Source organism: Triticum dicoccoides, chromosome 2A (assembly GCF_002162155.2).
Source record: "Triticum dicoccoides isolate Atlit2015 ecotype Zavitan chromosome 2A, WEW_v2.0, whole genome shotgun sequence".
NCBI classification, from domain to species: domain Eukaryota; kingdom Viridiplantae; phylum Streptophyta; class Magnoliopsida; order Poales; family Poaceae; genus Triticum; species Triticum dicoccoides.
In genome coordinates, this window is record NC_041382.1 from 62,921,701 (window position 1) to 62,946,370 (window position 24,670).

Below are 24,670 nucleotides of genomic sequence, written 5' to 3' on the forward strand. Positions count from 1 at the left end.
TGGCGAAAACTAAATCAAACCATAAACTTGTAATCCTGGAAACCAACACATCAAGCTCACTGATCCCGATCTATTTTGAACCTTGAAGGTGTTCCCAAACAGGGATTGCGACATGGCAGATCAACTATCAGGATTGTTTGCTGCAAATGCGATTGGGCCGGCCCATCAGGCGCAAAGGGAGTTTTTTTCCGTAAGCGTGACGTAAAAATAACCAAAAAAATACACACTAGCTGAGTCGAACTTGTGACTTGGCGCAGTCGATCTCCACTTGCTAGATAATCAGAGTTGACAACTACTAGTGCGATACGTTGAAGCCCGAAAGTAGTTAATCAGACACCAGCGTCGAGATTTGAAAACATTTTCGAGAGCAGACAATTTTGTTTTAAATCCCCAAGCATTTTCTAAGGTGCGAACACCTCTTGAAATTCCAAATACTTTTGAAAAAAAGAACATTTTTTAAAACACAATCATTTTTGACAAAGCGGACACTCTTCGAAATATTTTGTTAAAAAAGGGGGAAAAATTAATCCTGAAAAAATATGCACAAACTTTTAGAAAATTGCTTTCTGAAATTTTGTTCATAAATTCAAAAAATGATCACGCATTTCATAAATTGTTCAGAAGTTAAAAATAGGTTCATGTTTTCTATTTTTTGTCACAAACTAAAAAAATGTTCGTTGTTTTTCAAAAATTGTTTGGAGTTCCCAAGTTCTGTATAAAATTTTAAAACTGTTTGTGATTTCAAAAATTGTTTAAATTTGTCAAACGATTTTCGAAATTCCAAAAGTTGCTCACATGTTTCTGAAAAATGTTTGGATTTTCAAAAATTGCGTCGCATTTTCCTTACAGATGTTTCTGGAATGCGCACTACCAAGTGTCATGAGCAGCCTTAGGGGCCGGTGGCTAGCTGGGGTCGTCGCTCTCTCAATGCGAGAACCAGAGTTCGTGTCCTGCGAAGTACTGACAGGGAATTTTTCTTTTGTCACCTACTCCCTCCATTCTGAACTACTTGTCGCAGGTATGGATGTATCTAGATGTATTTTAGTTCTAGATACATTCATTTCTGCGACGAGTAATTTAGAACAGAGGGAGTAATAATTTTTCGTCGCTCCTTATAAAAGACAAGTGGCTTTGTGTAGTTTAAAAAAATGTTTGTTCTTATTACAAGAGTACTAAAAATTTATTGTCATTACGAAAATAAATAACAAAAAAAGAAAATGAAACAAATAAAATAGAAAAAACATAGCAGCGCGAGTGATTGCGCTAATGGCCGGCCCGTTTCGTCTTAATGTCCAACCAACCTATCAACAGTCCTAGGATTGACTTTCCACATCAGTGAATAACAGCTAAACGGGCTCAAGATTCAAAATAGACCGAGATCAATGAGTTCGGTGTGCTGATTTCCGGGATTACAAATTCAGGATTTGTTTTAGCTTTTGTCTACAAGTTCCATGTTTATTTTGGACCCCCTGCGTTGGACCATGTTGCTCGCCATGTAGTACGCCAGCTGTTGCTACTGCTTGCACAAGCCAGACGACGGCAAGGTGGAGTTGCGCACCACAACGGCACAACCTCCACAAAGGAGCAATGCTACATCTGAGATGATTTGGCAGGCTTTAATTGGCATTAGAGAGGGCGGGGGCCATCTAAAAATCAGGGGGAATGTTTAGTTGGAGGGAAAGGAAGTTTACATAGCAACAGTACGTAGGTCTAGCATTTTCGTCCACAAAACCATGGGGGCCCAGGTCTTAGTGGTCGCCGATGATTAGAGGGGTCGAGGCGGAGCTCCTCTTAGGATGCTTCGCGTTCAGCGCGTGCATCCATTTTTTCATGGATGGAGAGCGCTTTAAAAATGCGTTGCGAAAGTCCATGGCACACGGAGAGGCGAATATGGAGGGCAGTTCAAATTATGGCAATCTTGTCAAAATGACGACTCTGTTGGAGTGTTTTTTTACCAAAATCGTCATAATCACAGGCATTATAGAGGTTGAGAATATATAACAACTCTACTAAAATTATTCTCTTTTTTGCCAAAATCGTCACAATAATAGCGATTATTATCACGATCCAACAGATATGAGGACTCTTCTAGAATTACTGGGTGTGAGCCCTGAAGCCCAGGTCGTTGAGAGCATCTCCAACAGACGCGCTATATAAGCGCCGCGCTGAAAAAGTAGTGCTTTTTGCGCGCGCGTTACCGCTCCGGGCGCTCCATCGGAGGCACAAAAACCGTGCGCGCGGCATAACTAGTTCAGCGCGCGGGCCGAAACGCCATCGCGCGCCGATTATTTGCTGCGCCCGCTCCCGCGCGCTGGACACTCGAGCGCCCGCTCGCAACTTCTACCTACCCCATCCAGCCGCTAGCGCCGCCGCCGCTCGTGCCACCCCGTTTGTTTCGGCGACCGTTCCGACGCTTCCCTGACCTATCCCCGCGCCGCCGCTGCTTCCTCCATCTCCCTCTAGTCGCCGCCGTCCGTCGCGCACGGCATTCCTTCGACGAACAGCGTCCGGCCGCCCACTACCGCTCGGCGCCCGCAAGGTGTTCGACAAAACGCTTGCAAGGTATGTATTGCTTCAGCTTCACATTTTTTACATGAATTTGGTGCATGTTGTTTGTAGTTTTTATAGCCTAGGTTAAATTAAACATTGTAGATGAGTTTGTCATATGATTCTTCTGAAGAAGAATTTAATATGGAAGAGGATGAGGATCGTGCAACGATCCTAGCTATGCACGTCAATAAAAAACCGAAGTACGGTGGTTCGGTTATGGGTCGACAGAAAATTTGAAGAGATAGGATCGATGCCCACAACAGATTGATCAGACACTATTTTGCGGATCCTCTCGTGTACCCCGAATCGTACTTCCGGCGCCGGTTTAGGATGAGCACCGAGTTGTTCAGGCGCATTGCAAAGAAACTAGCGAGTCATGATCGGTTTTTTCAGCAAAGGAGGAATGCCGCCAGAGAGCTCGGGCATAGCATCTTTCAGAAAGGTGACAACCGCTTTGCGTATGTTAGCATACGGTATCCCCGCTGATCTGGTTGATGATCACTTGGCAATGGGTGAGAGTCAAGCCATCATGTGTGTCAAGCGCTTCGCAGTCGCAATTGCGCAAGTGTTTGGCCAGGAGTATTTGAGATATCCCAATGCCGAAGACGCCGCAAGGCTACTGGAGATGAACAAAGCTCGTGGCTTGCCAGGTATGCTTGGCTCAATAGATTGCATGCATTGGAGTTGGAAGAATTGTCCTAAGGCATGGCGTGGCCAAAAAAAAGGGTTTCACTATAATGCTTGAAGTGGTGGCCGATCAAGAGACTTGGATTTGGCATACTTTTTTTGGAATACCTGGATCTTTGAATGACATCAACGTTGTTAATCGGTCACCACTGATGAATAAGATTGCAAATGGTGAACTGCCACCGGTGTAGTTTGTAGCAAATGGCCGTACATACAACTATGGCTACTATCTTGCGGATGACATCTACCCAAAGTGGCAAACATTTGTGAAGCCGTTGAAAAAACCGGAAGGTAAGAAAAATCTTGATTTCCACAATGCTCAGGCGGCGGATAGAAAAGATGCGAAGAGAACTTTTGGGATTTTGCAAGCCCAATTTACTATTGTGAGAGGACCGGCTAGATTTTAGGATCAAAAGATGCTTTGATACATCATCAACGCTTTACAACATGATCATCGAGAATGAGCGTGGCCAAGATGTAGACTACTCTCACTATGAGCTCTTGGGACATCCCGTGCGAGTGCGGCGGAGGGCTGCCAGGGTGGCCCGTTTTGTTGCCTCCTATCAATGTCATTCGACGTGCCGAAACGCATGATAATCTTCAGAAGGATCTCATCGAGGAGTGGTGGGCATGGAATGACCGACAAAATGTATCATAATTTGTGCGCTTGATGTTGTATTGTTAAACTATTGTTGATTTATTTTATTTGTGTTCGATTTTCTTGGTTGTGTTTGAAGTGCATATGTTGTTTGTGCGAGAGCGCGCACGCAGCATTTTTGCAGCGTCTGCGAGAGCTACTCTCGTGCGCTAAACTTTGCAGCGGCAGCTGGAGCCAGCGCTCCGCGCCGCGCAAAAACAGACGATCGACACGTTACAAACGTTTTTTTAGCGCGCCGTTTTTAGCGCGCCACGTGTTGGGTGGCCGCTGGAGATGCTCTGAGCATAGCACTGGCCCGCTGGCCCACTGACTGGCCGAAGTACATACCTACCTATCCGTGACTTTGATCCCGGCGTCATACCACCAAAAAATTACTCCTATTGTACTTCCTCCGTCTAGGTGTGTAAGTCATCTTACGAAAATCAAATACTTCTACGAGTACAACCCGCACCCTTACGGCGGCGACATTAGCACTTAGGTACGGTACATTAACTCTCATCTCGTTTCTTGTTTCGTGACATATCAAACAATAAAAGACGTGGGTCATGCATGATTTAAATGACTTGAGCTATCAAACACGACATGCAGTGATTAATTCATTACATATTATGTTATTAATTAGAAAAAAGATTAAGTTTTCTTGTTTTTTCCTTCATCTTGATCACGGTGCACAACCTTATACTACCATTACGACGAGCCGATGACTTTACACACCTACGCACCTACTCCATGGAGGGAGTACCACTCTACCTCACCCACTGTCCCACTCTCGTCGCACGCCCTCGAACTCGGTGCGCAATAATGCTACGGCGGCATCTTCCTCCCGTCCCAACCGTGCGGTGGCTTCCAAACGCCGCCTCCGTCACCGCTTCGCCGTCGCCATCACCCGAAACTAACAAGCCACCAGCCGCCCCCCACCCCGCACATGCACTCGTCTGCTCCCACCGCCTCCTCGCTCTCACACACCCCACTCTGTCTCCACTCCAGCCCACGCCCCCAGCCATCCTTAACCACCGCTCTTCCATGGCGGCCGCCGACGACGATGGCCAGATCGACGACGACGAGTTCTACGAGTACAACCCGCACCCTTACGGCGGCGGCTACGACATCGCCGCCACCTACGGCGCACCCCTCCCGCCCTCCACCTCCACGTGCTACTCCGTCTCCTCCCCCGCCGGCGCCCCCGCGCGCCCATCTCCGCGGCCGCCCGCGCCCGCGCCTGTTCCTGCTCCCGCCACGCCGCAGCCGGCACCAGCTTCGCCCGCGAAGCCTCGGCCGGCCCCATCGCCAGAGCCGGCGAGGACACCGCCCTTTTCGCCGGTTGCGGTGCCGGTGCCGGTCGCGGAGCCGTTCTACTGGCCCAAGCCGCACGACTACGGGGACGCGCCGCGGTGGCCGCCGGTGTACCCCACGCCGGAGGTGTTCCGGCGCTGGCCGTACCTGGCGGCGGGGTCGCATTGCTGCCACTCGCGGGGCGGGCCGCGCGACTACTGGAGGCAGTGCATGCGCGGGCTGGACTTCCTCTTCGGCCACGCCGACGGGTACGGGGAGCGGCGGATCGGGACCGACTGCCACGGGGTCCCCGTGTACGCCAACAAAAAGGGGGGAGTGGAGGACGCCGTGGTCGTGGAGGTGCCGCCGCCGACAATCGGGAATGTGCAGTGGCACGACGCCGGCGAGGTGCCGGCAACTGGGAATGCGCAGTGGCACGGCCACGCCGAGGTGCCGGCCATTGGGAATGTGCAGTGGCACGACCACGGCGAGGTGCCGGCGATTGGGAATGTGCAGTGGCACGACGCCGGCGAGGCGCACGAGCAGAGCAATGTGAGGAAATACACCGCATCATTCTTCAGTATATCATGCTTTAGTTTACTCTTGGCATACTACTATAATGTTTCAGTATATATCTTCCTCTGTCAGTATTATATATTGACCGATTCCTTCATTGTTTTGTACTCGGAGACAGTGGCTATCTTCGTACGACAATGCAAAAGAGGATACGTATGCATACGCCCATTCTACGTATGGCTCGTATGACGCGTCCTACGGACAGTCTTACAGTGTTGATGCTGTTTCGGATGAACCTACTTGGTTTCCCAATCAAAGCTACCAGGATGTTTACAGAGAGGAGGAACCTCGGTATCAGGTATTTCTCAGCTCTGAATGATCCAAGTGTGAGCCACTCAGTTAACTAGTGACCAGTTGTCATCGTGCGCATTCAGCTCAATTTATGTATAAGTGTTTTAATAACTTTGTTGTGCTGGTCAGTTTCAGTGTTGTCAGCATATTGACTTGCTCTGCCCAATGATTAATTTGACCTTTATAAAGAGCAACATTAAACTAGAAATGCAAAACGAATCAATGAGTTGTATGCCTGAAAGATGCTTCAGTAACTAGAGTAGGCAATCCAGTCCATGATTCATCACTTTCCTTTTTCAGAACATCCATGATTCGTTTACTTATTATACTTGCACCTGGACCTGTCCCTGCTTGTTATATTCACATCTAAACCCCATCTCAGTTTCACCCAAGCGTCCTGTTATGGTGCAGAGAGTACTATTTCAGCTCAACCAATATATTGCTACAATCAAAGATTTAGTGAACGGACACCCTAAAGCTGTACTATTTGTTTGTTTAACGTGGTCATATATATTGTTTGTTTAATCTTTCACTGAATGAGGTAGCCACAGGCACATCAGTGTTGTCTAACTACACATCTGCATATATATTTGCTCTGCCTGAATGACTAATCTTTTCAATGGAGGATCATTAGACAAGTCACACAAAACAAAGCAAGAAGATTTTTTATATGTTTGAGAGAGATGCTCCAGTAATAGTCTGCCCAATCTATGATTAGTTACTTATGACTTACACTCTATACTGCTTGACTGCTTGTTATCTTCACATCTAAACCCCATCATAATTTCAATACAGGAGGTTTTGCCCAGTTATGGCATAGAAAGCACATTTTCATCTCAACCTATTTATTGTTACAATCAGCACACTGGTGAACAACCACTGCATGTTCAGGTTGAACCTCCGGAAACATTTTATTCTCACAAGTTGGAGTACCACGAGGTTTGTTAGCTTTCAATGTCATTTACTTAGCGCTTTCAGTTTTGTGTTGATACATCAGTAGTTGCTATACATCTATTTGCTTATCCAGGCTGACTACATTTGCCTCCGTGAAAATATAATATGTTTTTCTATATTCTCATAATTGCTAACTACATAATATTTTGATCCTTATATAGAATTTCTCAACATATACCAACCATATTGATAATTCGGAGATATCGACACAGTCATGTCAGATACAGCCCTATGCATATGTACCTGATAGCCCAGTTGAAGCTTATCAACCTTCTTGGTCGATGAATTTGGGATACTACCAGGACTCCGCAGAAGAGGTGACTCCTCAGTATGATAACGTAAGGTGTACTCCTGTCATATTTGAGATGCTACTGATACAACACTGATATAAGACCTGTTTGTTTATAAAACTGTCATATTGACAGATTATTGACTGATTATTCAGAGTACAGCTAATATATCTTTTCTTTGTTAACTCATTGTTTTGGCTAGCAGGATGCTTTCGGATCTGGTGAATACGGAGGCATGGCAAGCATATTCTCGTCCTCCTCCTATCCTCAGCAAGTAGAAGTTTATGAGCAATCTTACGGTGATGAGAATGTCTCCTTAGAACAAAATTTCCAGAGCAACTGGAATGCTTTTTCTGAAGATACCTCTGGAATCACTAAATCAGTAAGCATAAGAGCGTGTATTGTTATTATTATTTTTTGTCAGTGTTATAGATCAAATTGCAATGCTGGACACTTACATTTTTCTGCGACATATTTTTCCCTGTGAACTGAATGTGCCGGCATAGGCTTATTTTCTAGCAAAGCAATCCTTATCTGCGAGAACCTGTTGTTGTAAGCAAACTCTCAGCCATATTGTCTACTGTTGCTATCGCAATTGTATCTCTTTAGGCAACTATAGAATTGTAGAATTCAGATTTTTCCCTATCCCTTTACGTGGGAGATTTTCTTTAATGTAAATAGCGTTAGTTGTTTAATAATTTTAGCTTAATTTTCTGTCTGTGACTAGCAAACAGTTAAGACAACTCGGTTTATGTCATTTTAACAATTTAACAAGTCATGTTGTTTCTTGTGCTTTGCCAGGATTTTTTTAGGTTTGCAACTGAAAAATGAGTTGTTTTGTATGGTTAATACTTGTATATGTGGAGCAAAATAGCTTACCGTATTTAACCTGCAGGTTGATGATTGCAACCATCTGAATGGCTCCTTCTGGCCCTTTGGAGAATACTCAACATATACTGTATAGTCTATAATGTTGTAATCTCAGTTTAGTATCAAAATATCATATACCCCCTCCGTCCCGAAATAACTGTTGTAATTTCACTTCAGGATCACATGTATGGACATTTTGATCTAATTTATTTGGCCAAATGTAAGTAGTAAACCGTGTCATAGGAAAAGTGTAAGTAGTAAGTTGTTTTTGCACGATATTATGTACGACCAAATATGTGTTAGTTATGCATAAAATGCAAGGTAATAACCGCATTGCTGATCCTAGTTGCATTTACTTATAAAGTTGTTGTTTTCCATTTTGTGTTATGTATTTGATCATGATATTTATACATTTTTCCTTGCAAAGACCTACTGTGCGCTGGAACCATTTACGGTAAGCCACCTTTGTGAACTCTTGAGGTTTGTAACACTATTACTTCATTTTTGTTCTCACAGGATATGTTTACTGGATATCTATTCAGATTTGAACAATATCACAAAAATGCATCATCCAAACTTCTCCTTGCTGTTGATTTTCATTTTGTGCTATGTATCTGATCATGGTATTTATACATTTTTCCTTGCGTAAGACATACTGTGTGCTAGAACCATTTATGGTCAGCCATGCTTGTGAATAGCCTTGAATCTCAGTAAACTCTTGAGGTTTTTGACACCAACTTCACTACTTTAAGTTCTTCTCACAGGATATCTTCAGCGGATACCTATTCGGATTTGAACAATGTCACAAAAATGCCTCATCTAAACACCTCCTTGCAGTTTACTGTCGGACAACCGACCGGATTCAAGCCCGGCCTAGACCCTCTACTCGGAAGGACTTGTGGAAATCCTCAGAAACTAGTATTGCCCAACTCACCAGTATTAACACAGAAATGTTGCATCTATCCAGGCCTCAGTTTGTTTGGACTCGTTAGCTCTTGTCGTTCAGCTTCTCTCTCCTCTCATCTTGTCTCTCCGTAAACACTCTCCTCTCATCTTATCTCTCTGTAAACGCTCTCCTCTCATCTTGTCTCTCCGTAGACAGTGCTAAAAGTAGGGCTCCAGACTTGAAAGCAAAGTAGTACCACAAGCTTGAATTGGCATGAATATACAACATGTAGGCTAATTGTTGAAACTTTCTGACTGTCAAACAGTTCAATTTGCGGTGATTTTAACTTGGACTTGAGTTTCAAACCAAATGTGCTGTTTTGGATTTGCACACCGCTGTATTGTTCTACATTTGCCACCATGCCCCATCCGATCCGGAGTTTTGTTGTGTTACTACGTCCCTGTGGTCTGTTATGTAGCTGGAATCATTAGCATTGTCATGACCTTTTTGTTAAACTTCCTTATTATACGTAAGCAAACATCTCTGCGACTATAATTGTTTGTCTCCTTAAATCTGCAGGATTTGGTTGGGATGTAGCTTTCAGTACTCTGCAAACTATGGACACCCGAACATCTGAATACGATATGTAGGACATGCTGCCTATCTAGGAACTGTTTGTTCTTAACTATTGCATACGCTGAGTTTTCGGACTTATTAACATCCTTGGAAAACCTAATCATGAAGCAAGAAAAATGGGGACACCAAAGTAGGCAGCTAAATTCTGTTGTAAGACTTGCAGATGACTACGCATTTAGGGGAGCAATCAAAATGATAGGTAAGCTTTCACTTTTGGATATCTGCAAGGCCCATATAGGGTACTCAACAGAATACCTATTATGGTTAACGCTAGTTTTTTTAGGGGATTATGGTTAACACTAGTGTTTGTGGCTTACTGTTTTCTATAGGTCAAATCTTTGCAACCATTCTGGGCCTGCTGGGCCTGGCCCATTTAGTCCTTCTACCAGGCCCCTGGATGTGATGTGAGCTTGCAAACATAAAATCAGAGTCTTCTAAAAAAACATAAAATCAGAGGAACAAACAGAAGTTCTGCTGAAGCTATAGGTATGATGGTGGGTTTGAATGCTGAAGTCTGATTTAATAATTCCTTGAAGAGTGAGTCAACTAAACCAGGAGAGAAACATCAGATGGGCTATCAGCACACCAGCACTGAATACTCCATAGGCTTGAACTTTTCATATATACAATGTTTGAGCTTATGCAGTTCATAACTGATGGCCATAAAAAAAAAAACCTTCTGCTCTTGTACAATTTTTTAGTTGCATGAATGGCAGACGCACTCATTGGAGATAGATATATTTCTGATGCCCCTTCCTTCTTTTTCTTCTTAAATCATCATGATCCTCTAAATTAAGATTAACATGCCCAGAGAAAAAGTTGAAGTTAGGACATAGAAAAACAGAAAGATGCTTGATGGATCTCCTCCAGGGCCATGATATCCCTCGCTTTATTCCCATGCTCCCTAGCTAGTTGAACTGCCGAGGTTGGCAGACGCTGTTTGTAAACAGTTGAAGAACGAGAGTGCCTTTTGAATTACTAGTACCGCTCCTCCCTGTTTGTTTGACTCAACCTTTCCACTTTCCAACTGCCCGTAGAAAAGACTGTCAAAAAGGTCCAGTCAAATACAGCACTAGTTGTTGTTGTTGTCATGGTCCTTTATGTTTGTAGCAGGTGCTACTACCTGTACGTGTATTATTATGCAAGTAATTGACACTGCTGGCTTTGAAGCAGTGACGCGGGGTGAAATTCTGATTGGCGGTGAAACTGAGACCTTCACGCGGTTAAAATTACCACACTTTGTTTGACCAATATCTCAGTTATAGTTACAGCAAGTTTAGCCAGCCAAAAGGGAATCTGAGTAAAGGCCAAGGGATGCCAAAAGTAAGTACGATAACAATTTTATACTACTAACACATGATAATGTCCTTTCTTGAGGCGCCAAATTGCCATTTCGTTTCTATGATTGATTGGATGCTTTTTCAGTACTGTCAGTCACTCAGTCTGCCAATGGAGTGTGTATGTACCATCTGTTCTTTCACCTTTTATGATTTCATACATCTAGGGGCAACTTTTTTTTTAAATAAACATCTAGCTGGTTTTGAGATTTTATGAGTTTGAACTCTAGTCTACCCCAACTTACTCGGGACTAGAGGTTCTGTTGTTGTTGTAAACATCTACGGGCACCAAGTAAATGCCCTTTGATTCCTGTGTGTGTATATATATACCCTATATGAGGAAAAATAATTATGAAAAAAAATCAAATCTAGAACTTTTTTGGAATAAACTTGACATTTTGGGCACTAGTATATAAATTTTCACAATGGAAAAACCCCTGTTGACTTCTGGGCAAAAAGCAATTTTATTGTTATATACAAGTTACTATTAACACATATTTGAACTTAATTTTAGTTTTTTTTCCTTGCAGTCAACAGTTTTTTTCCTTTGTGGATTTTTTTTACAAGTAAAATGGAAGGTCAACTTTGTTTTTAAAAAAATCAGTCTTTCTATATTTTTTGTAATTACTATTTTTTTTGCGTATAGGGTGTATAACTGTATATACACACAGAAACCAAACGTCCATATGCAGGGCAACTGGCCCAATTCCAGACATAAAAGTGAATATGCATTTTTTTTCTAACAACACACATTCTTAAATTTGGGAATATAATCGTATTTGTTTTCCTTGTACAATGATTAGACTTATCTTGTTAATCAATACTGTCATGGTGTGAGCCCAAAAATATGAACGGCGTAGGTATTATTTCTTTGCTATCGTCTTCAGCCTTGTTTGAACATGGTCTTTGTAATATAATACAGAGTAATAGTTGCATCAAGACAAGGGGGGCAGTATTAATAAGCAGATAAGGGCGCCATACGATCTGATGATTCTCTGATCAGATCCCTCCAACTAATTAATTCCTTGAGCAGTATTCAAAACAGAAGGGAGGGTCAGATTATAGTTTATACAGATCGACGTTGAACGAGAAGCAGGCTAAAAACAAATCGTTTGAGATAATACAAGTGCAAACGAGGCATGGTCACATCCACCTGAATAAATTTAATGCAGGTGTGTTACTTACCCTTCTCAGTGACGTGTGCATTTCTTAAGATTTAACCGCGTTTACTTACCACATGCGCTCTCGCTTTCGGGTGACGAGCAAACTTGTCGAGTCGATTAGGCTCGCACAGAAGAAAATCATTCAGGGAGAGAGAAACATCATGCCTCGACATCAGCTTAGGCTGTCTGATTTGCAATTTCAATAGTACTCCCTCCGTTCTCAAATATTTGTCTTTCTAGAGATTTCAATAAATGACTATATACGGAGCAAAATAAGTGAATCTACATTCTAAAATAAGTCTACATACATCCGTATGTTGTGTCCATTTGAAATGCCTAGACAGACAAATATTTGGGAACGGAGGGAGTAATTGACTTGATGGGCTCGATAGAAAATTTCTGGAGAGATACAGCAGCAGATTTTGTGCTTCCAGCTCCAGGTATTGGAATTTGGAAGCTTCCCTGGAGATGCATAATGGTTTGATTGTGCACGTAGAGGACATGCACTTTTTGAATCTTTAGCAATGGGGTGACTCATTTCGTCCGCCCGCGTTCGTTTGAGTCGGCGCGGACAAAAGTGGCGGCTCAACGCGTCGACCCAAACTCAAATCGTGTCCGTCTGGCGTCTGCGCCGACCCATTTCCGGTCCAAAATTGCGTCTGCAATGTGTCGACACGGACGCGAAGCGGATGCGCCGCGCGTCTTCTCACAGTCCGTCGCGTCCCCATCTGGCGGCCACTCAACCGCCACCGGTCGTCTTATTTATGACGACCACCGACAGCGGGCCCATGCGTCAGCCAGTGGAAGCGTCCTTTTTTAACTACGCGTGTGGCGGGGTCGGCCTCATCCACTTCTCTCATCCACATCTGGCCCCCACCACTCCCTTTGCTTCCTTGCCGGCGACCGCAAACCCTAGCCATGGCCCTCTTTGGCAGCAGCAATGGCAAGGGCGCCCCCGGCGCCTCGTCCTCCCGTGCTCCCCTTCCCCCTCCTCCTCCTCCGGCGGCGACGCGTTTCCGCCCGGGTCGCCGGCGCCTGCACATCCCGGTGCACCAAGCGCAGTGGAACTGGGAGTATAGGCAGCCATTGCCGTACCCCGATGTCACGCTGCCGCAGGATCCGCAGTGGATCCCGGTGCCGGCGGTTCCTCGTACCCAACGGGCGCACGACGACGAGGTGCGCAGACGCCGCGCGCAGCTCACGCCGGAGCAACGCCGGCTGCCAGAGTACGCCGCTGACTCCCCCAACTGGGAGGCGTGGTTTGCCCTCGAACACGAGGAGCAACTGCGCTCGGGTGTCAACGCCGTCCCGCCGCCGCCCCCGCAGGTAGAGCCGGAGGACATGGAGGCGGAGGCAGAGTACCAAGCCGCCCTCGAGGAGGCCCTGCAGCACGCGCTGCAGGCTAGCCGCCTCGAGGAGGACGCGTACTGGGATGGGCTGGAGCAAGCCCTTGCCCTGTCGGCAGCGGGTGACTCTGTTCATACCCCGCTCTTCGTGCCGCCAACGCCACCGTCGCCGCTCGTCCAGCCCAAGCCGGAGCCGGAGCCGACGCGTAAGCGCTCCCCGCCTCCCCCCACTTGGCCAGAGGAGGCCTACTCGTGGACAAGTCAGTACCGCGAGTGGGTGAGCGCGCCTCCCGCCCACTTCTCCGCGACGCCGGAGGAGGAGGTGGCCCACCTAGAGCGATGGAAGGAGCACTCGCTCCGCCAGAAGCAGGCCGACGGCGAGGAGCAGATGCGCTACGACACCATGCTCCAACACGACGCGGAGGCGCTCCGGCTCGAGGAGGAGGAGGAGCGCGCGCGGTTTGCCGTAATGCCGCCGCCCCAGCAGACGCCGGAGGAGGCTGTCCTGGCAGCGTACCAGGCGGCGTTCGGGTGGGCTGGCCCTGCTCCGGTCTTCATCGACCTCACCGATGACGGCGGCGTCGACAGCAAGGGCAAGAGTAAGGCCAACGACGTCTAGGACAGCGTGCCGGGTGGCAGCAGGCGGGCGCAGATTTTTTTTAATGTTTATTAGATTTAGGTAGACTTTGGCCGGCGTTTGACCGGCCACTTCATGTTTAATTATGTTTATTTATGTTTATTTCATGTAACTTTTTTTTTCACGACGACACATTTGGATCGGCCTCCTCGTTGGACGGTCAAGTCGATCCATTTTAAAATGCGAACGCGCATGTTCGCCTGACCGACCCAAACAGACAAAAAACAGACAAAGCGCGCGTCCGTTTGGGTCGGCCCGTTGGAGTTGCTCTTATTACACGACACGTAGAAATGAACTGGTATCGAGCAAGCATGTTCCGTTCTACACTAGTTGAGATTGTGAGATCTCCACGCTCCACTCCACAGTGCGGCGGTCGCGTCCCGCGATTTGCGGCTGTGTCCAGCAAGCGTCCAATTGGTACTCACATGGGGTGGGTGCCGGGGGCCGGGTTGGGGGTAGGACCGTAGGAGTGGTACTACAGTATACGTAGTATTTTGCTCCATTTCTGCTGTTTACTACTAAAGTACGAATTACGAGTGACCTCTACGAATTCATGGCCGATCAGCAGAGTTGGAGCGAACCATAACAGACAGTACGTAGACGAGTCCCATTCCAACCCCCATGCATGCATGCGGTGCATGTGCAATCTTTTTCTCGTTCCTTTGCCTCCTTGGAGATGCATGGAGCTGGAGTTGGGCTGTTGGAGGCTGCAACTTGGAGTGCAACCTTGACTAACTGGGGACGTTGTTTTGTTCGATCCAGATGGGAAGAAGATGCTAGTACGATCCGTTCAATGGCGATGGATGTGCGTCTTCTGATTGCCATCGGCCCACTGTTTCCCGTTCACGGGTTCGTGTAATGAGCCGCTGCCCGCTGGGTGTATGCCTTGCCGGGATGTGGCACTGTGTCCACACGCACCGGACATTGCCAATTCCAAATTCCATTGCCGCGCCTCTGCCTGGCTTGGCTTAGCTAGCTAGGCCTCCCTACATCTATGTGGCGCCACCAGCACCATAGCCCCACGCATCTTGGACTCTTGCGGGCGGCTGGTACAGTGTACAGTGTACCGTGTACAACTGCACATGCAATGGGGTAGTACTCCTAGCTCATCGCCCCAGAACGTAGGGTGTAACGTAAATCCCTCCGCCTGCCTGCCTGCACGATTGGTTTGCACGTACTCCTCATACATGATCGCGACAGACAGGTGACAGGCCAGGTGATGTAGACGACGGGTGAATAATACTGCTACTAACTAATATAAGTGAGTGCTAATGGACAAGGAAGGATCTTAAAACAAACGGCGCCATGTCGCGACGGGGGGCAGCAGGGTACCGAGGGTACCACGGCACGGCCTCGGCTACATATAGGCGCGGCAGATTAGGTTAGGCAGGGGCCTCATCACCCGTTGGTGGTTACCTACCTCTGAGACGCGGATGAATTACGCCCAACACATTCGTGCCCGGCCGATGCCCGTCGGGATCCCGTCCGGTCCGGGGCGCCATGAGTGCCTCTGTCTGTGGAGCGCCATGTGAGCCGTCGCAGGCAGGCAGAGGCTGGCATTCATGGGGCCTCCTCACGGAGGAGGACGCTGCTGTACCCTTTTAATTGTCTGGTATGCGCAGACAGAGACAGCGGCCCGTCAAGTTGGCACGCTCCCGCCACTGCTTGCCCAGTGGTAGTGCCAGTCTACGTACCGATCTGCGCAACGGGAGACACACCTAATACGTACAACGTATGCATACGCACGTAGTATACGTATCTCAAGGGGTTGAGCTCCTACGGTTTGTCTGGATAGAAATTTGCAGTCAGTCAACACGTAGATAACAATATACGTATCAGCCGGTTGTGGATGTGGTGAGATCCAGCCAGCCAGCCCAGTGGTACTGGCTGTGGCAATTACTTTAGTCTGATGATTGCCATCTGACTGTGCGAGGACAGGCGCTGACACAGGGCACATGGTGCTGAATCAGCGCGACCGAGACCGCGCCCGCCATGTTGTGGCTGTCCGTCCCTTCCGTTGGATGGGCCGTGCCTACAGCAGCGCACGCTAGGCCGGGGCCGCGGGGCCCGCCGCTTTCGGGCCGGGTCCGTTGGCGAGACGAGGCCTGCTCCTTCTGTTTCGGCCGGAGGAGAGGAAAGGCGGGCGGGCGGCTTTCCCGTTTGACGCCGTGCAAGGCCGAAAACGACAGTGGAATGCCCGCGCGCGCCTGCGTTCGTTTTCCCCTTGGACCCGGTTCGCGCCCTCGCATCATCCGTGGTACTAGGCCGGGTGTGCGGTTCGGGGACTCAATCAGGGCGCCGCGCATGTGCGCCACCGGCAGCGCGCTCGTGCTCCTGCTCTGCTGCCTTGCCTGGGTGAGTGATACTACTCTGGAGCCGATCGGACCTCCATGAAATCAGCTTATGATTTTTCTTCCAGACGAGACCCTGCTAATGCAAATATGCAATACTGCCCTTTTCTAGTGCCTCGTTGTATTAACCGACAAAAAGAGAAAAGGGAATCAGGGCAATAATAAGCGAAAGAAGTTGTAACAAACCCTTGAAATCGCCTAACATGACCCGCAAACGGCACCTGGTTGACCTGTCTAACCGTACGCATACTTGACAGCCATTGCTTGCAAACATTGCCATCCCTTTTAATCTGTTCATTTTCAATCATGGCAATATAACATAATATCATAAATAATAAAAATTACATCCAGATCCGTGGACCACCTAGCGACGACTACTAGCACTGAAGCGAGTCGAATGCGCGCTGCCGTCATAGCCCCTCTCCTTGAAGCCATAATTCCGGCTTCACCATGGACAACCGCCGTCGAATCTATACCCACAAGATAGCCCAATGAAGCTCAAGTCGACCGAGGACCTAATAGTTGACAACTCACGCTAAAGACTATGCAAGTCCGATTCTTAAGGCAGGCATTGAATTAGAAATATGCAATGTTTGTGCTAAAGACGATTAACGCAACCGGACCGGGCCTTTCGTGTCATCGTCATCACCTGTACAACGTTGTGTTAGCTTCAACTTCACCTAGACAACCACATAATCATAATTTTATGATGTGCTTGGGTTAGGTTTTCCTTTTGAAAAGAATCCAAGAAAACCGGTACAAGTTACATCTATCATGTGGCAAATTTTCAACTCAAATTTCATTCACAAACGGAGAAACAAAAATGAAGAGTCATGAATAGTGTCTAAACATACTTTTTGCGGCAAAATCTAATTTGGTACTCCCTCTGTAAACTAAAAAAAAGACTACTTTAGTGACCTAAAACGTCTTATATTAGTTTACAGAGGGAGTACTATTCAAAGCTACACTTATCTAGTTTTAATGTTTCTCAATTTGCAGATAGAATAGTAACAGAACCAAAAGTGCCAAAAATAAACATTTTCACATTTGATAATTTGGTACAATCAAAGAGAATATATGCCGAGGGATACCGTGACTTGGGATACTACCGTGCATCAATGCCAGCGAGTCATGGTAACTCAACTAAAAATTAAAATTAAAATTAAATGAGTGAACTGGCACAAATACAACGTTTTCCTTTTCTATTGTCTCATTGTACTACTTCTGTTCCAAAAAAATTGAAATCCTAGGTTTCCTCCAGGTCAAACTTTTTTAGTTTGAGCATGTATATAAAAACATATATTACTACCTACAACATCAAATATATATATATAATCTGATAACATATTCTATGATGAATCTAATGAAACAAATTTGGTCTTGAATATGTTGGTATAGTTTTCAATAGATTTGGTCAACTTAAAGAAGTAGAGCATGGCAACAACAAAATAGAGCATGGAGACCCGAAGACACGTGGGAGAGCAGACAACAAAAACCTCGTCGTGATCCAAACACTGGTCACCACCAAAAACGCAATAAAAAGTGCAAAGAAAATAACCTGTTTAAACCTAGTAAATAATTTGGTAGAATCAAAGAAAATTTATCGGGTGGTACACTGACTTGGAACGTTACCATGCGTGAATGCTACCAAGTCATGGTAACAATGCAAAAATGAAAAAGAAACCAAATGAGTGAACCGGAACAAATATGTCACGACATCACAAACAAATAGTTAAAAGAGTGAATTTTATCTTTAAGAAATGTATTTAATGTTATGAATTTTTTAGTCCATAATCAATCCCCATCGAGTATAAAAAAGACAAATTCAACCATGAGTAGTAGTTGATTGTTTCATCATGGTAGGTTTTGAAGGCATTTCTCATAGTTGAATAGATGTTTATTTTAGATACGTTAATATATCTTTTGTCAATACGTAGCCTATTTTTGGCATGGTTTCTAAAACGTCTAAATAAGAAAAAACACATTTGTAGAGTGTCATGCAATCTTCAATACTACGTGATTGCATGAATATTTGCTGTGCATTAGAAACACGTATAATTCTTCACAAGAGGTTAGAGTGAATGAAAATTTTCCATTGAAATATAATGAAAATGTAGCATAACATTTCTATGGGATGCAATCCTACGACTCAAACAATCCATGTAGCAAAATATTCTATGAATTATAATCCTATAAAAATCAGAAAATATTTGAACCAAAGGACTTCAATTTCTTGATTTGGTCACGTGTTTTCGTTGTGCCACCTGGACTTGAGAGCACGATATATGTTTTTTACAATGTGAAGAGAACGGAATCACTGTGGCACATAAACCGAGAAGCATATCCATTGGCACTTTTAGATACACCCTTGGTGTGTGTGCCTAACATTTTACTTCCCTGCTTTCAGCGCAACATTTTTGAGGGAGACGTTGTTTCCCCAAGGGACGAAATCCATCTTGTCACTTGATGGCGAGGTCAAGCAAACCATGCGACCATACAAACTGATTTGGTTGCAATAAAGAGTAGTTGAAGCATTTTTAGAGCATGAAAAGTTCATAGGAATTTCAAAAAAAATGGATCTAAGGGTTTGAAGCGAGCTTAGGTTTTCCTTTTGAAAAGAACCAGGAAAAATTGGTACCTACTACATGCATCTATCATGTTGCTAATTTTCAACTCAAAATTTCATTCACAAACCGAGAAAAAATGAATACTGTCTAAACTTTTCACAACAAAATCTAAGTTGACATTTCCTATTCATATCTGAATTTAACTCTGTAATGTTTGTCACTTTGGAGATAGAATTGTAACACGACCAAAAGTGCCAAATAGCAACATTTTTGCATTTGATAACTCGGTAAAATAAAATAGAATATATATCGAGTACTATCATGACTTGGGATGCTACCGTGCAACAATGGTAACAAGTCATGGTAACTCAGCCAAAAAATTAAAATCAAAATTAATTGAGTGAACTGATACAAGTACATCAACGCCGTCACAAAATATGAACTCCAAATACAACCATGATTTAGCAAAAATAGTGAAAGTAGTGAATTTATACAAATTACATCTTAAATATTACTCCCTGTATAAAGGAATATAAGAGCGTTTAGATCACTATAAATAATGATCTAAACACTCTCATATTTCTTTATAGAGGGATTACCAAATTTTAGCTCCAAACTCAATTAACACACCGTGAAAAGGAAAAGGAAATTCACCTGTCAATAGTAGTTGGGAATTCTATCCGTGGTAGGATTTGAAGGTATTTTTCGCGTTTGAATTTATGTTTACTTTAGATCTGTTAACATGTCTTGTGTCAATACACCCAGCATCTTGATTTGCCTTACAAATTGGCACTCCAGAAACACGAAAATATAAACTGAGAGGCATAGCCGATGAGAACTTTTAGATATACCCTTGTGAGTGTGTCGTGCATTTTACTTTCCTGGTTTCGTGCAACAGTTTTGAGCGAGAAGCTGTCTCCCCATGGGACGATATCCATCTTGCCACTTGATGGCGAGCTCAAGCAAACCATGTGGGGTTCGGGCTATAAATTGGTTTTGTTGCAACAAAGAACAGTTGAAGCATCTTATACAACACACAAATTTTGTAAGAATTTCACACCAAAGTGTTTGCAAGGAAACTCGGGCGTAATAGATAGGAGCGAGCACCGCTCAGCATGAGTTTAGCTACCCTTTTTTCACGGTCGTGTTTAGCTATCTCAAAAACAATCAACAAAAGTGTTAGACTGTATTTACATGTGTATATTGTAATGTTGTATACCACCTCATTATATATATATGTGATGGGCCACCCCTGTAGGGTTGTGCTGGTTCCCCCCAAAGCCTATTGTCTTACATGGTATCACGCTAGGTTACGTCCGCTTCCGCCTAAAAACCCTAAACCGCCGCCGCCACCGCCTCCGCCGTCGTGCCCGCCGTCGCCGTCGCCCGACTGCTATGACGTCCGCCGCTGCGTCCGGCTCCACCGCCATCGGTTTTCTGCCGGCCTCCCTCGCGGCACTTCTCTCGAGGCCGCTGGATGCCGCCTCCCTTCAGGCGCCGATCGGGACACGGAGCGTGCAGGCGCTTGTGGCCCACACCGCCGTCGCCCCGTCAACCGCGGCTGTCGCGCCCTCAGCCACTGCGCCGCTGGCAGGCTTCGCGGCGTCAACCGCGGCCATCGCGCCCTCTGTCACCGCGCCGGCTGCCCCTCTGACTGTCTCCACGGTGGTCTCACCTCAGCCAGTCTCCTCGATGGGATCGCAGCCGCCGCCGCCGTTTCACTTCGGCCATCTCATCACCATCAAGTTGTCGTCGGACAATTACATCTTCTGGCGCGCGCAGGTTTTTCCGCTTCTTGGGAGTCACTATCTGCTTGGCTATGTCGACGGCTCTCTCCCTTGCCCTCCTGCGCTGGTTGACAGCGTGCACGGTCCGGTCTATAATCCGGCTCACCGTGTCTGGACAGGGCAGGATCAGGCGAACCTCTCCTCCATCCAGGGGTCGCTCTCTCCGGCCGTTGCTGGGCTTGTTGTCTTCGCCAAGACGTCCCACGAGGCATGGACTATTCTTGAGCGCTCGTTTGCGGCACAGTCGCAGGCTCGTGTATCTGGGCTCCGTCGCCAACTTGGGGAGTGTCAGAAGCTTGACTCCACCGCCATTGAGTTCTACAACAAAGTCAAGAGTCTCGCCGACACGCTGGCCTCCATTGGACAACCCCTCACCGACTCCGAGTTCAACTCGTTTATTGTCAATGGTCTTGATGAGGAGTATGACGCCCTAGTCGAGATCATCAATGAGAGGGGCAACTCCACGCCCATGCCAGCACACGAGGTCTTTTCACGCCTCCTGCTTACTGAGCAACGAGTCGAGACGCGCCGATCCAGGGGCAACGGCGCCCTCTCGGCAAACGCCGCCACCAAGGGTGGTCGCTCCTCTGCTTCATCCAGGGCTCCTTCGGGGCAGTCACCACCACCCGCCTCGGCCCCTCCTCCTACTGCGACGCTACCAGGGGCTGGCGGTCCACGTGTGTGCCAGCTTTGTGGTCGCGATGGGCACTGGGCCTCGAAGTGTCACAAGCGCTTCCAGCGGGGTTTTCTTGGTCTCGGCAATGACGGGAAGGATACACGCAACTTTGCTCGTCAGGTCGCCATGGCTGATCGTCCGCCGCCGCAGAAGCCACAGGGACACACTCAGTCCTACTCCATTGATCCCCACTGGTACATGGACTCTGGGGCGACAGAGCACCTAACCAGTGAGATGGGGAAGCTTCACACTCGTGAACCCTACCATGGCTCCGACAAGATCCACACCGCCAATGGAGCAGGTATGCACATCTCTCATATTGGTCAAGCATCACTTCTCACTAGACATGCCAATAGGAGTCTTCAACTTCGCAATGTTCTTCGAGTTCCATCTGTGACACGTAATCTTCTTTCAGTTCCTAAACTCACTCGTGATATAATGTGCTTTGTGAATTTCATCCTTTTGATCTTTTTATTAAGGATCGGGGCACGAGGGACATTCTTCTTAGTGGGCGGCTCTGTCAAGGTCTCTATCGTCTGGAGCATCCTGGCGTCGCTCGCGTCTTCAGTGGAGTTCGGGTATCTCCGTCACAGTGGCATGCTCGTCTTGGTCACCCGGCCACACCTATTGTCCGGCATGTTTTGCGTCGTCATGAGCTTCCTAGTGTGTCTAGTAATAAAGATGTAGCAGTGTGTGATGCTTGTCAGCAGGGGAAGAGTCATCAACTTCCTTTTTCGGAGTCCAGTCGTGAGGTGAAACATCCTTTAGAACTTGTGTTTTCAGATGTATGGGGTCCTGCTCAGACTTCTGTTAGTGGTCATAATTACTATATCAGTTTTGTTGATGCTTACAGCCGCTTTACCTGGCTTTATCTTATCAAACGTAAATCTGATGTGTTTGACATTTTTGTTCAGTTCCAAAAACATGTTGAACGCCTTCTCAAGCACAAAATTGTTCATGTTCAATCGGACTGGGGTGGCGAGTATCGCAACCTCAACTCCTTCTTTCAGTCGCTTGGGATCACTCACCGTTTAGCATGTCCACATACACATCAGCAGAATGGTTCAGTAGAACGTAAGCATCGTCACATTGTTGAAGCTGGTCTGACTCTTTTGGCCCATGCATCTGTTCCGTTTCGTTTATAGAGTGATGCTTTCACCACTGCATGTTTTCTCATCAATCATACTCCCACTCGTGTTTTGAATATGAAGACTCCCATTGAAGTTCTCCTTAATGAACAACCGGACTACACATTTCTCAAGGTGTTTGGGTGTGCTTGCTGGCCCCATCTCCGTCCATATAACAAGCGTAAGCTCGAGTTTCGTTCCAAGAAGTGTGTTTTTCTTGGTTATAGCTCTCTTCATAAAGGATACAAATGTCTTCATGTGCCCACTAATCGTGTCTACATCTCTCGGGATGTTGTGTTTGATGAGCATGTTTTTCCCTTTGCCAAACTCCCTGTGTCCACTACCGAGCCACCTGTCATGCATTCATCCTCTGTTGCTTCTGACCAATTTGATGATGTTGCATATTCTCCTCTATTGTTGTCTAACCATGGTGCAGGCACTGGTCGTGGGGCTCGTTTGGAGATTCTGGAAGTGCCATCTTCCTCTTCGTCGCCATCGCCTTCATCCTCGGCACCTTCTGTTGTGCATGAGGAGCACATGGCGCCCCTGCATGGCCTCGGTTTCCGTGCTCATGCACGGCCGATCGACGTCCTGGCCCGGTCGCCTCTGGCTTCTGGGCTGCCTTCGCCATCGTCGCGCCCTGCAACCCCGCCGACTGGGCCGGCCTCCTCGGTCCCCGTCTCGCCCAGGGCGTCGGGGCAGTCATCACCAGGCCTGGCCTCGCCCGCCCCTGCCTCGCCCAGGGTGTCTGGGCCCTGCTCACCAGGGCCGGCCTCGCCTGCTCTCGCCTCGCCAAGGCCGTCTGGGCCGGTGTCACCGGAGCTGGCCTCGCCCACTCTCGGTTCGCCCATGGCCTCTGAGCCCCTGTCGTCGGGCCAGTCTTCGCCATGCAGCCCGGAGTCGTCTGTCCCGAGCTCGCCTGAGGTGATTCCTGCATCTCCGGCGACTGTCACGTCTCCGTCACCTTCGCCTCCGCCGGCTCCTGCTGCTGCTCTACGTCCACATACGCGCAGTCGGAGTGACATTTTTCAGCCTAAGCAACGTCACGATGGCACAGTTGCTTGGTTAGCGGCGTGCATGTCTGCTGCTCTCGCAGATCCATCCTCTGAGCCACGCACGTATCAAGCTGCTATGCGCATTCCTCATTGGAGAGAGGCCATGGAGCAGGAGTATCAAGCGCTTCTTCGCAATCAGACATGGACTCTTGTTCCTCCACAATCACGGGTAAATGTCATTGATTCCAAATGGGTTTTCAAAGTGAAGAGGCATTCTGATGGGTCCATTGAGCGCTATAAGGCTCGTCTGGTTGCTCGTGGTTTTCGACAGCGTTTTGGACTTGACTATGAAGACACCTTCAGTCCAGTGGTCAAGCCTAGTACCATCAGACTTCTTCTCTCTCTGGCTGTTACTCGAGGTTGGTTTCTTCGTCAGCTTGATGTTCAAAATGCTTTTCTTCATGGTGTCTTGGCAGAGGAGGTTTACATGCGCCAGCCTCCGGGTTTCTCTGATCCGGATCGCCCTGATCATCTCTGTCGTCTGTCCAAGGCAATTTATGGTCTGAAGCAGGCTCCTCGTGCTTGGCATGCTCGTCTTGCAATGGCTCTTCGTGCTCATGGTTTTGCATCATCAACTGCTGACTCCTCATTGTTTCTTCTTCAAAGGCCTGAGGTTACTATGTACTTGTTGGTCTATGTAGATGATATCATTTTGGTCAGCTCCTCTCAGTCGGCTGCTACTGCGCTTGTTCGCTCACTTGGTGCTGATTTTGCGGTCAAGGACCTTGGGAAGCTTCATTACTTTCTTGGTGTGGAGGTTACTTCTCGTGATGCTGGCCTTGTTATGACGCAAAAGAAGTACTCTCTGGATTTGTTGCAGCGAGCTGGGATGCTTAAGTGCAAACCGACGACTACACCCATGTCTACCACTGATAAGCTCAATGCTGTTGATGGTGTGCTTCTTTCTTCTTCTGATGCGACAGAGTACAGGAGTATTGTTGGTGGGCTCCAGTA

General features: G+C 46.9%; 1 protein-coding gene across 1 annotated transcript; it reads left to right on the forward strand.

Moving 5' to 3' along the window:
* The first annotated feature begins 4,701 nt into the window (after positions 1–4,701).
* On the forward strand, positions 4,702–8,525 carry LOC119353248 (uncharacterized protein At5g39570-like). Its single transcript, XM_037619841.1, has 6 exons — positions 4,702–5,719; positions 5,862–6,041; positions 6,830–6,973; positions 7,150–7,326; positions 7,484–7,660; positions 8,174–8,525. The coding sequence occupies exons 1-6, from the start codon at positions 4,919–4,921 to the stop codon at positions 8,240–8,242; spliced, it is 1,548 nt and encodes a 515-aa protein (XP_037475738.1). The 5' UTR covers positions 4,702–4,918; the 3' UTR covers positions 8,243–8,525.
* The last annotated feature ends 16,145 nt before the right edge of the window (positions 8,526–24,670 follow it).

What these genes read in the sequence shown, in the direction of transcription:
- LOC119353248 (XM_037619841.1), top strand. Translation starts at nt 4,919, where the DNA reads ATGGCGGCCGCCGACGACGATGGCCAGATCGACGACGACGAGTTCTAC. An exon ending in AGGCGCACGAGCAGAGCAAT is followed by an intron (nt 5,720 to 5,861) that starts GTGAGGAAATAC and finishes ACTCGGAGACAG; the next exon opens with TGGCTATCTTCGTACGACAA. An exon ending in TGACTCCTCAGTATGATAAC is followed by an intron (nt 7,327 to 7,483) that starts GTAAGGTGTACT and finishes TTTGGCTAGCAG; the next exon opens with GATGCTTTCGGATCTGGTGA.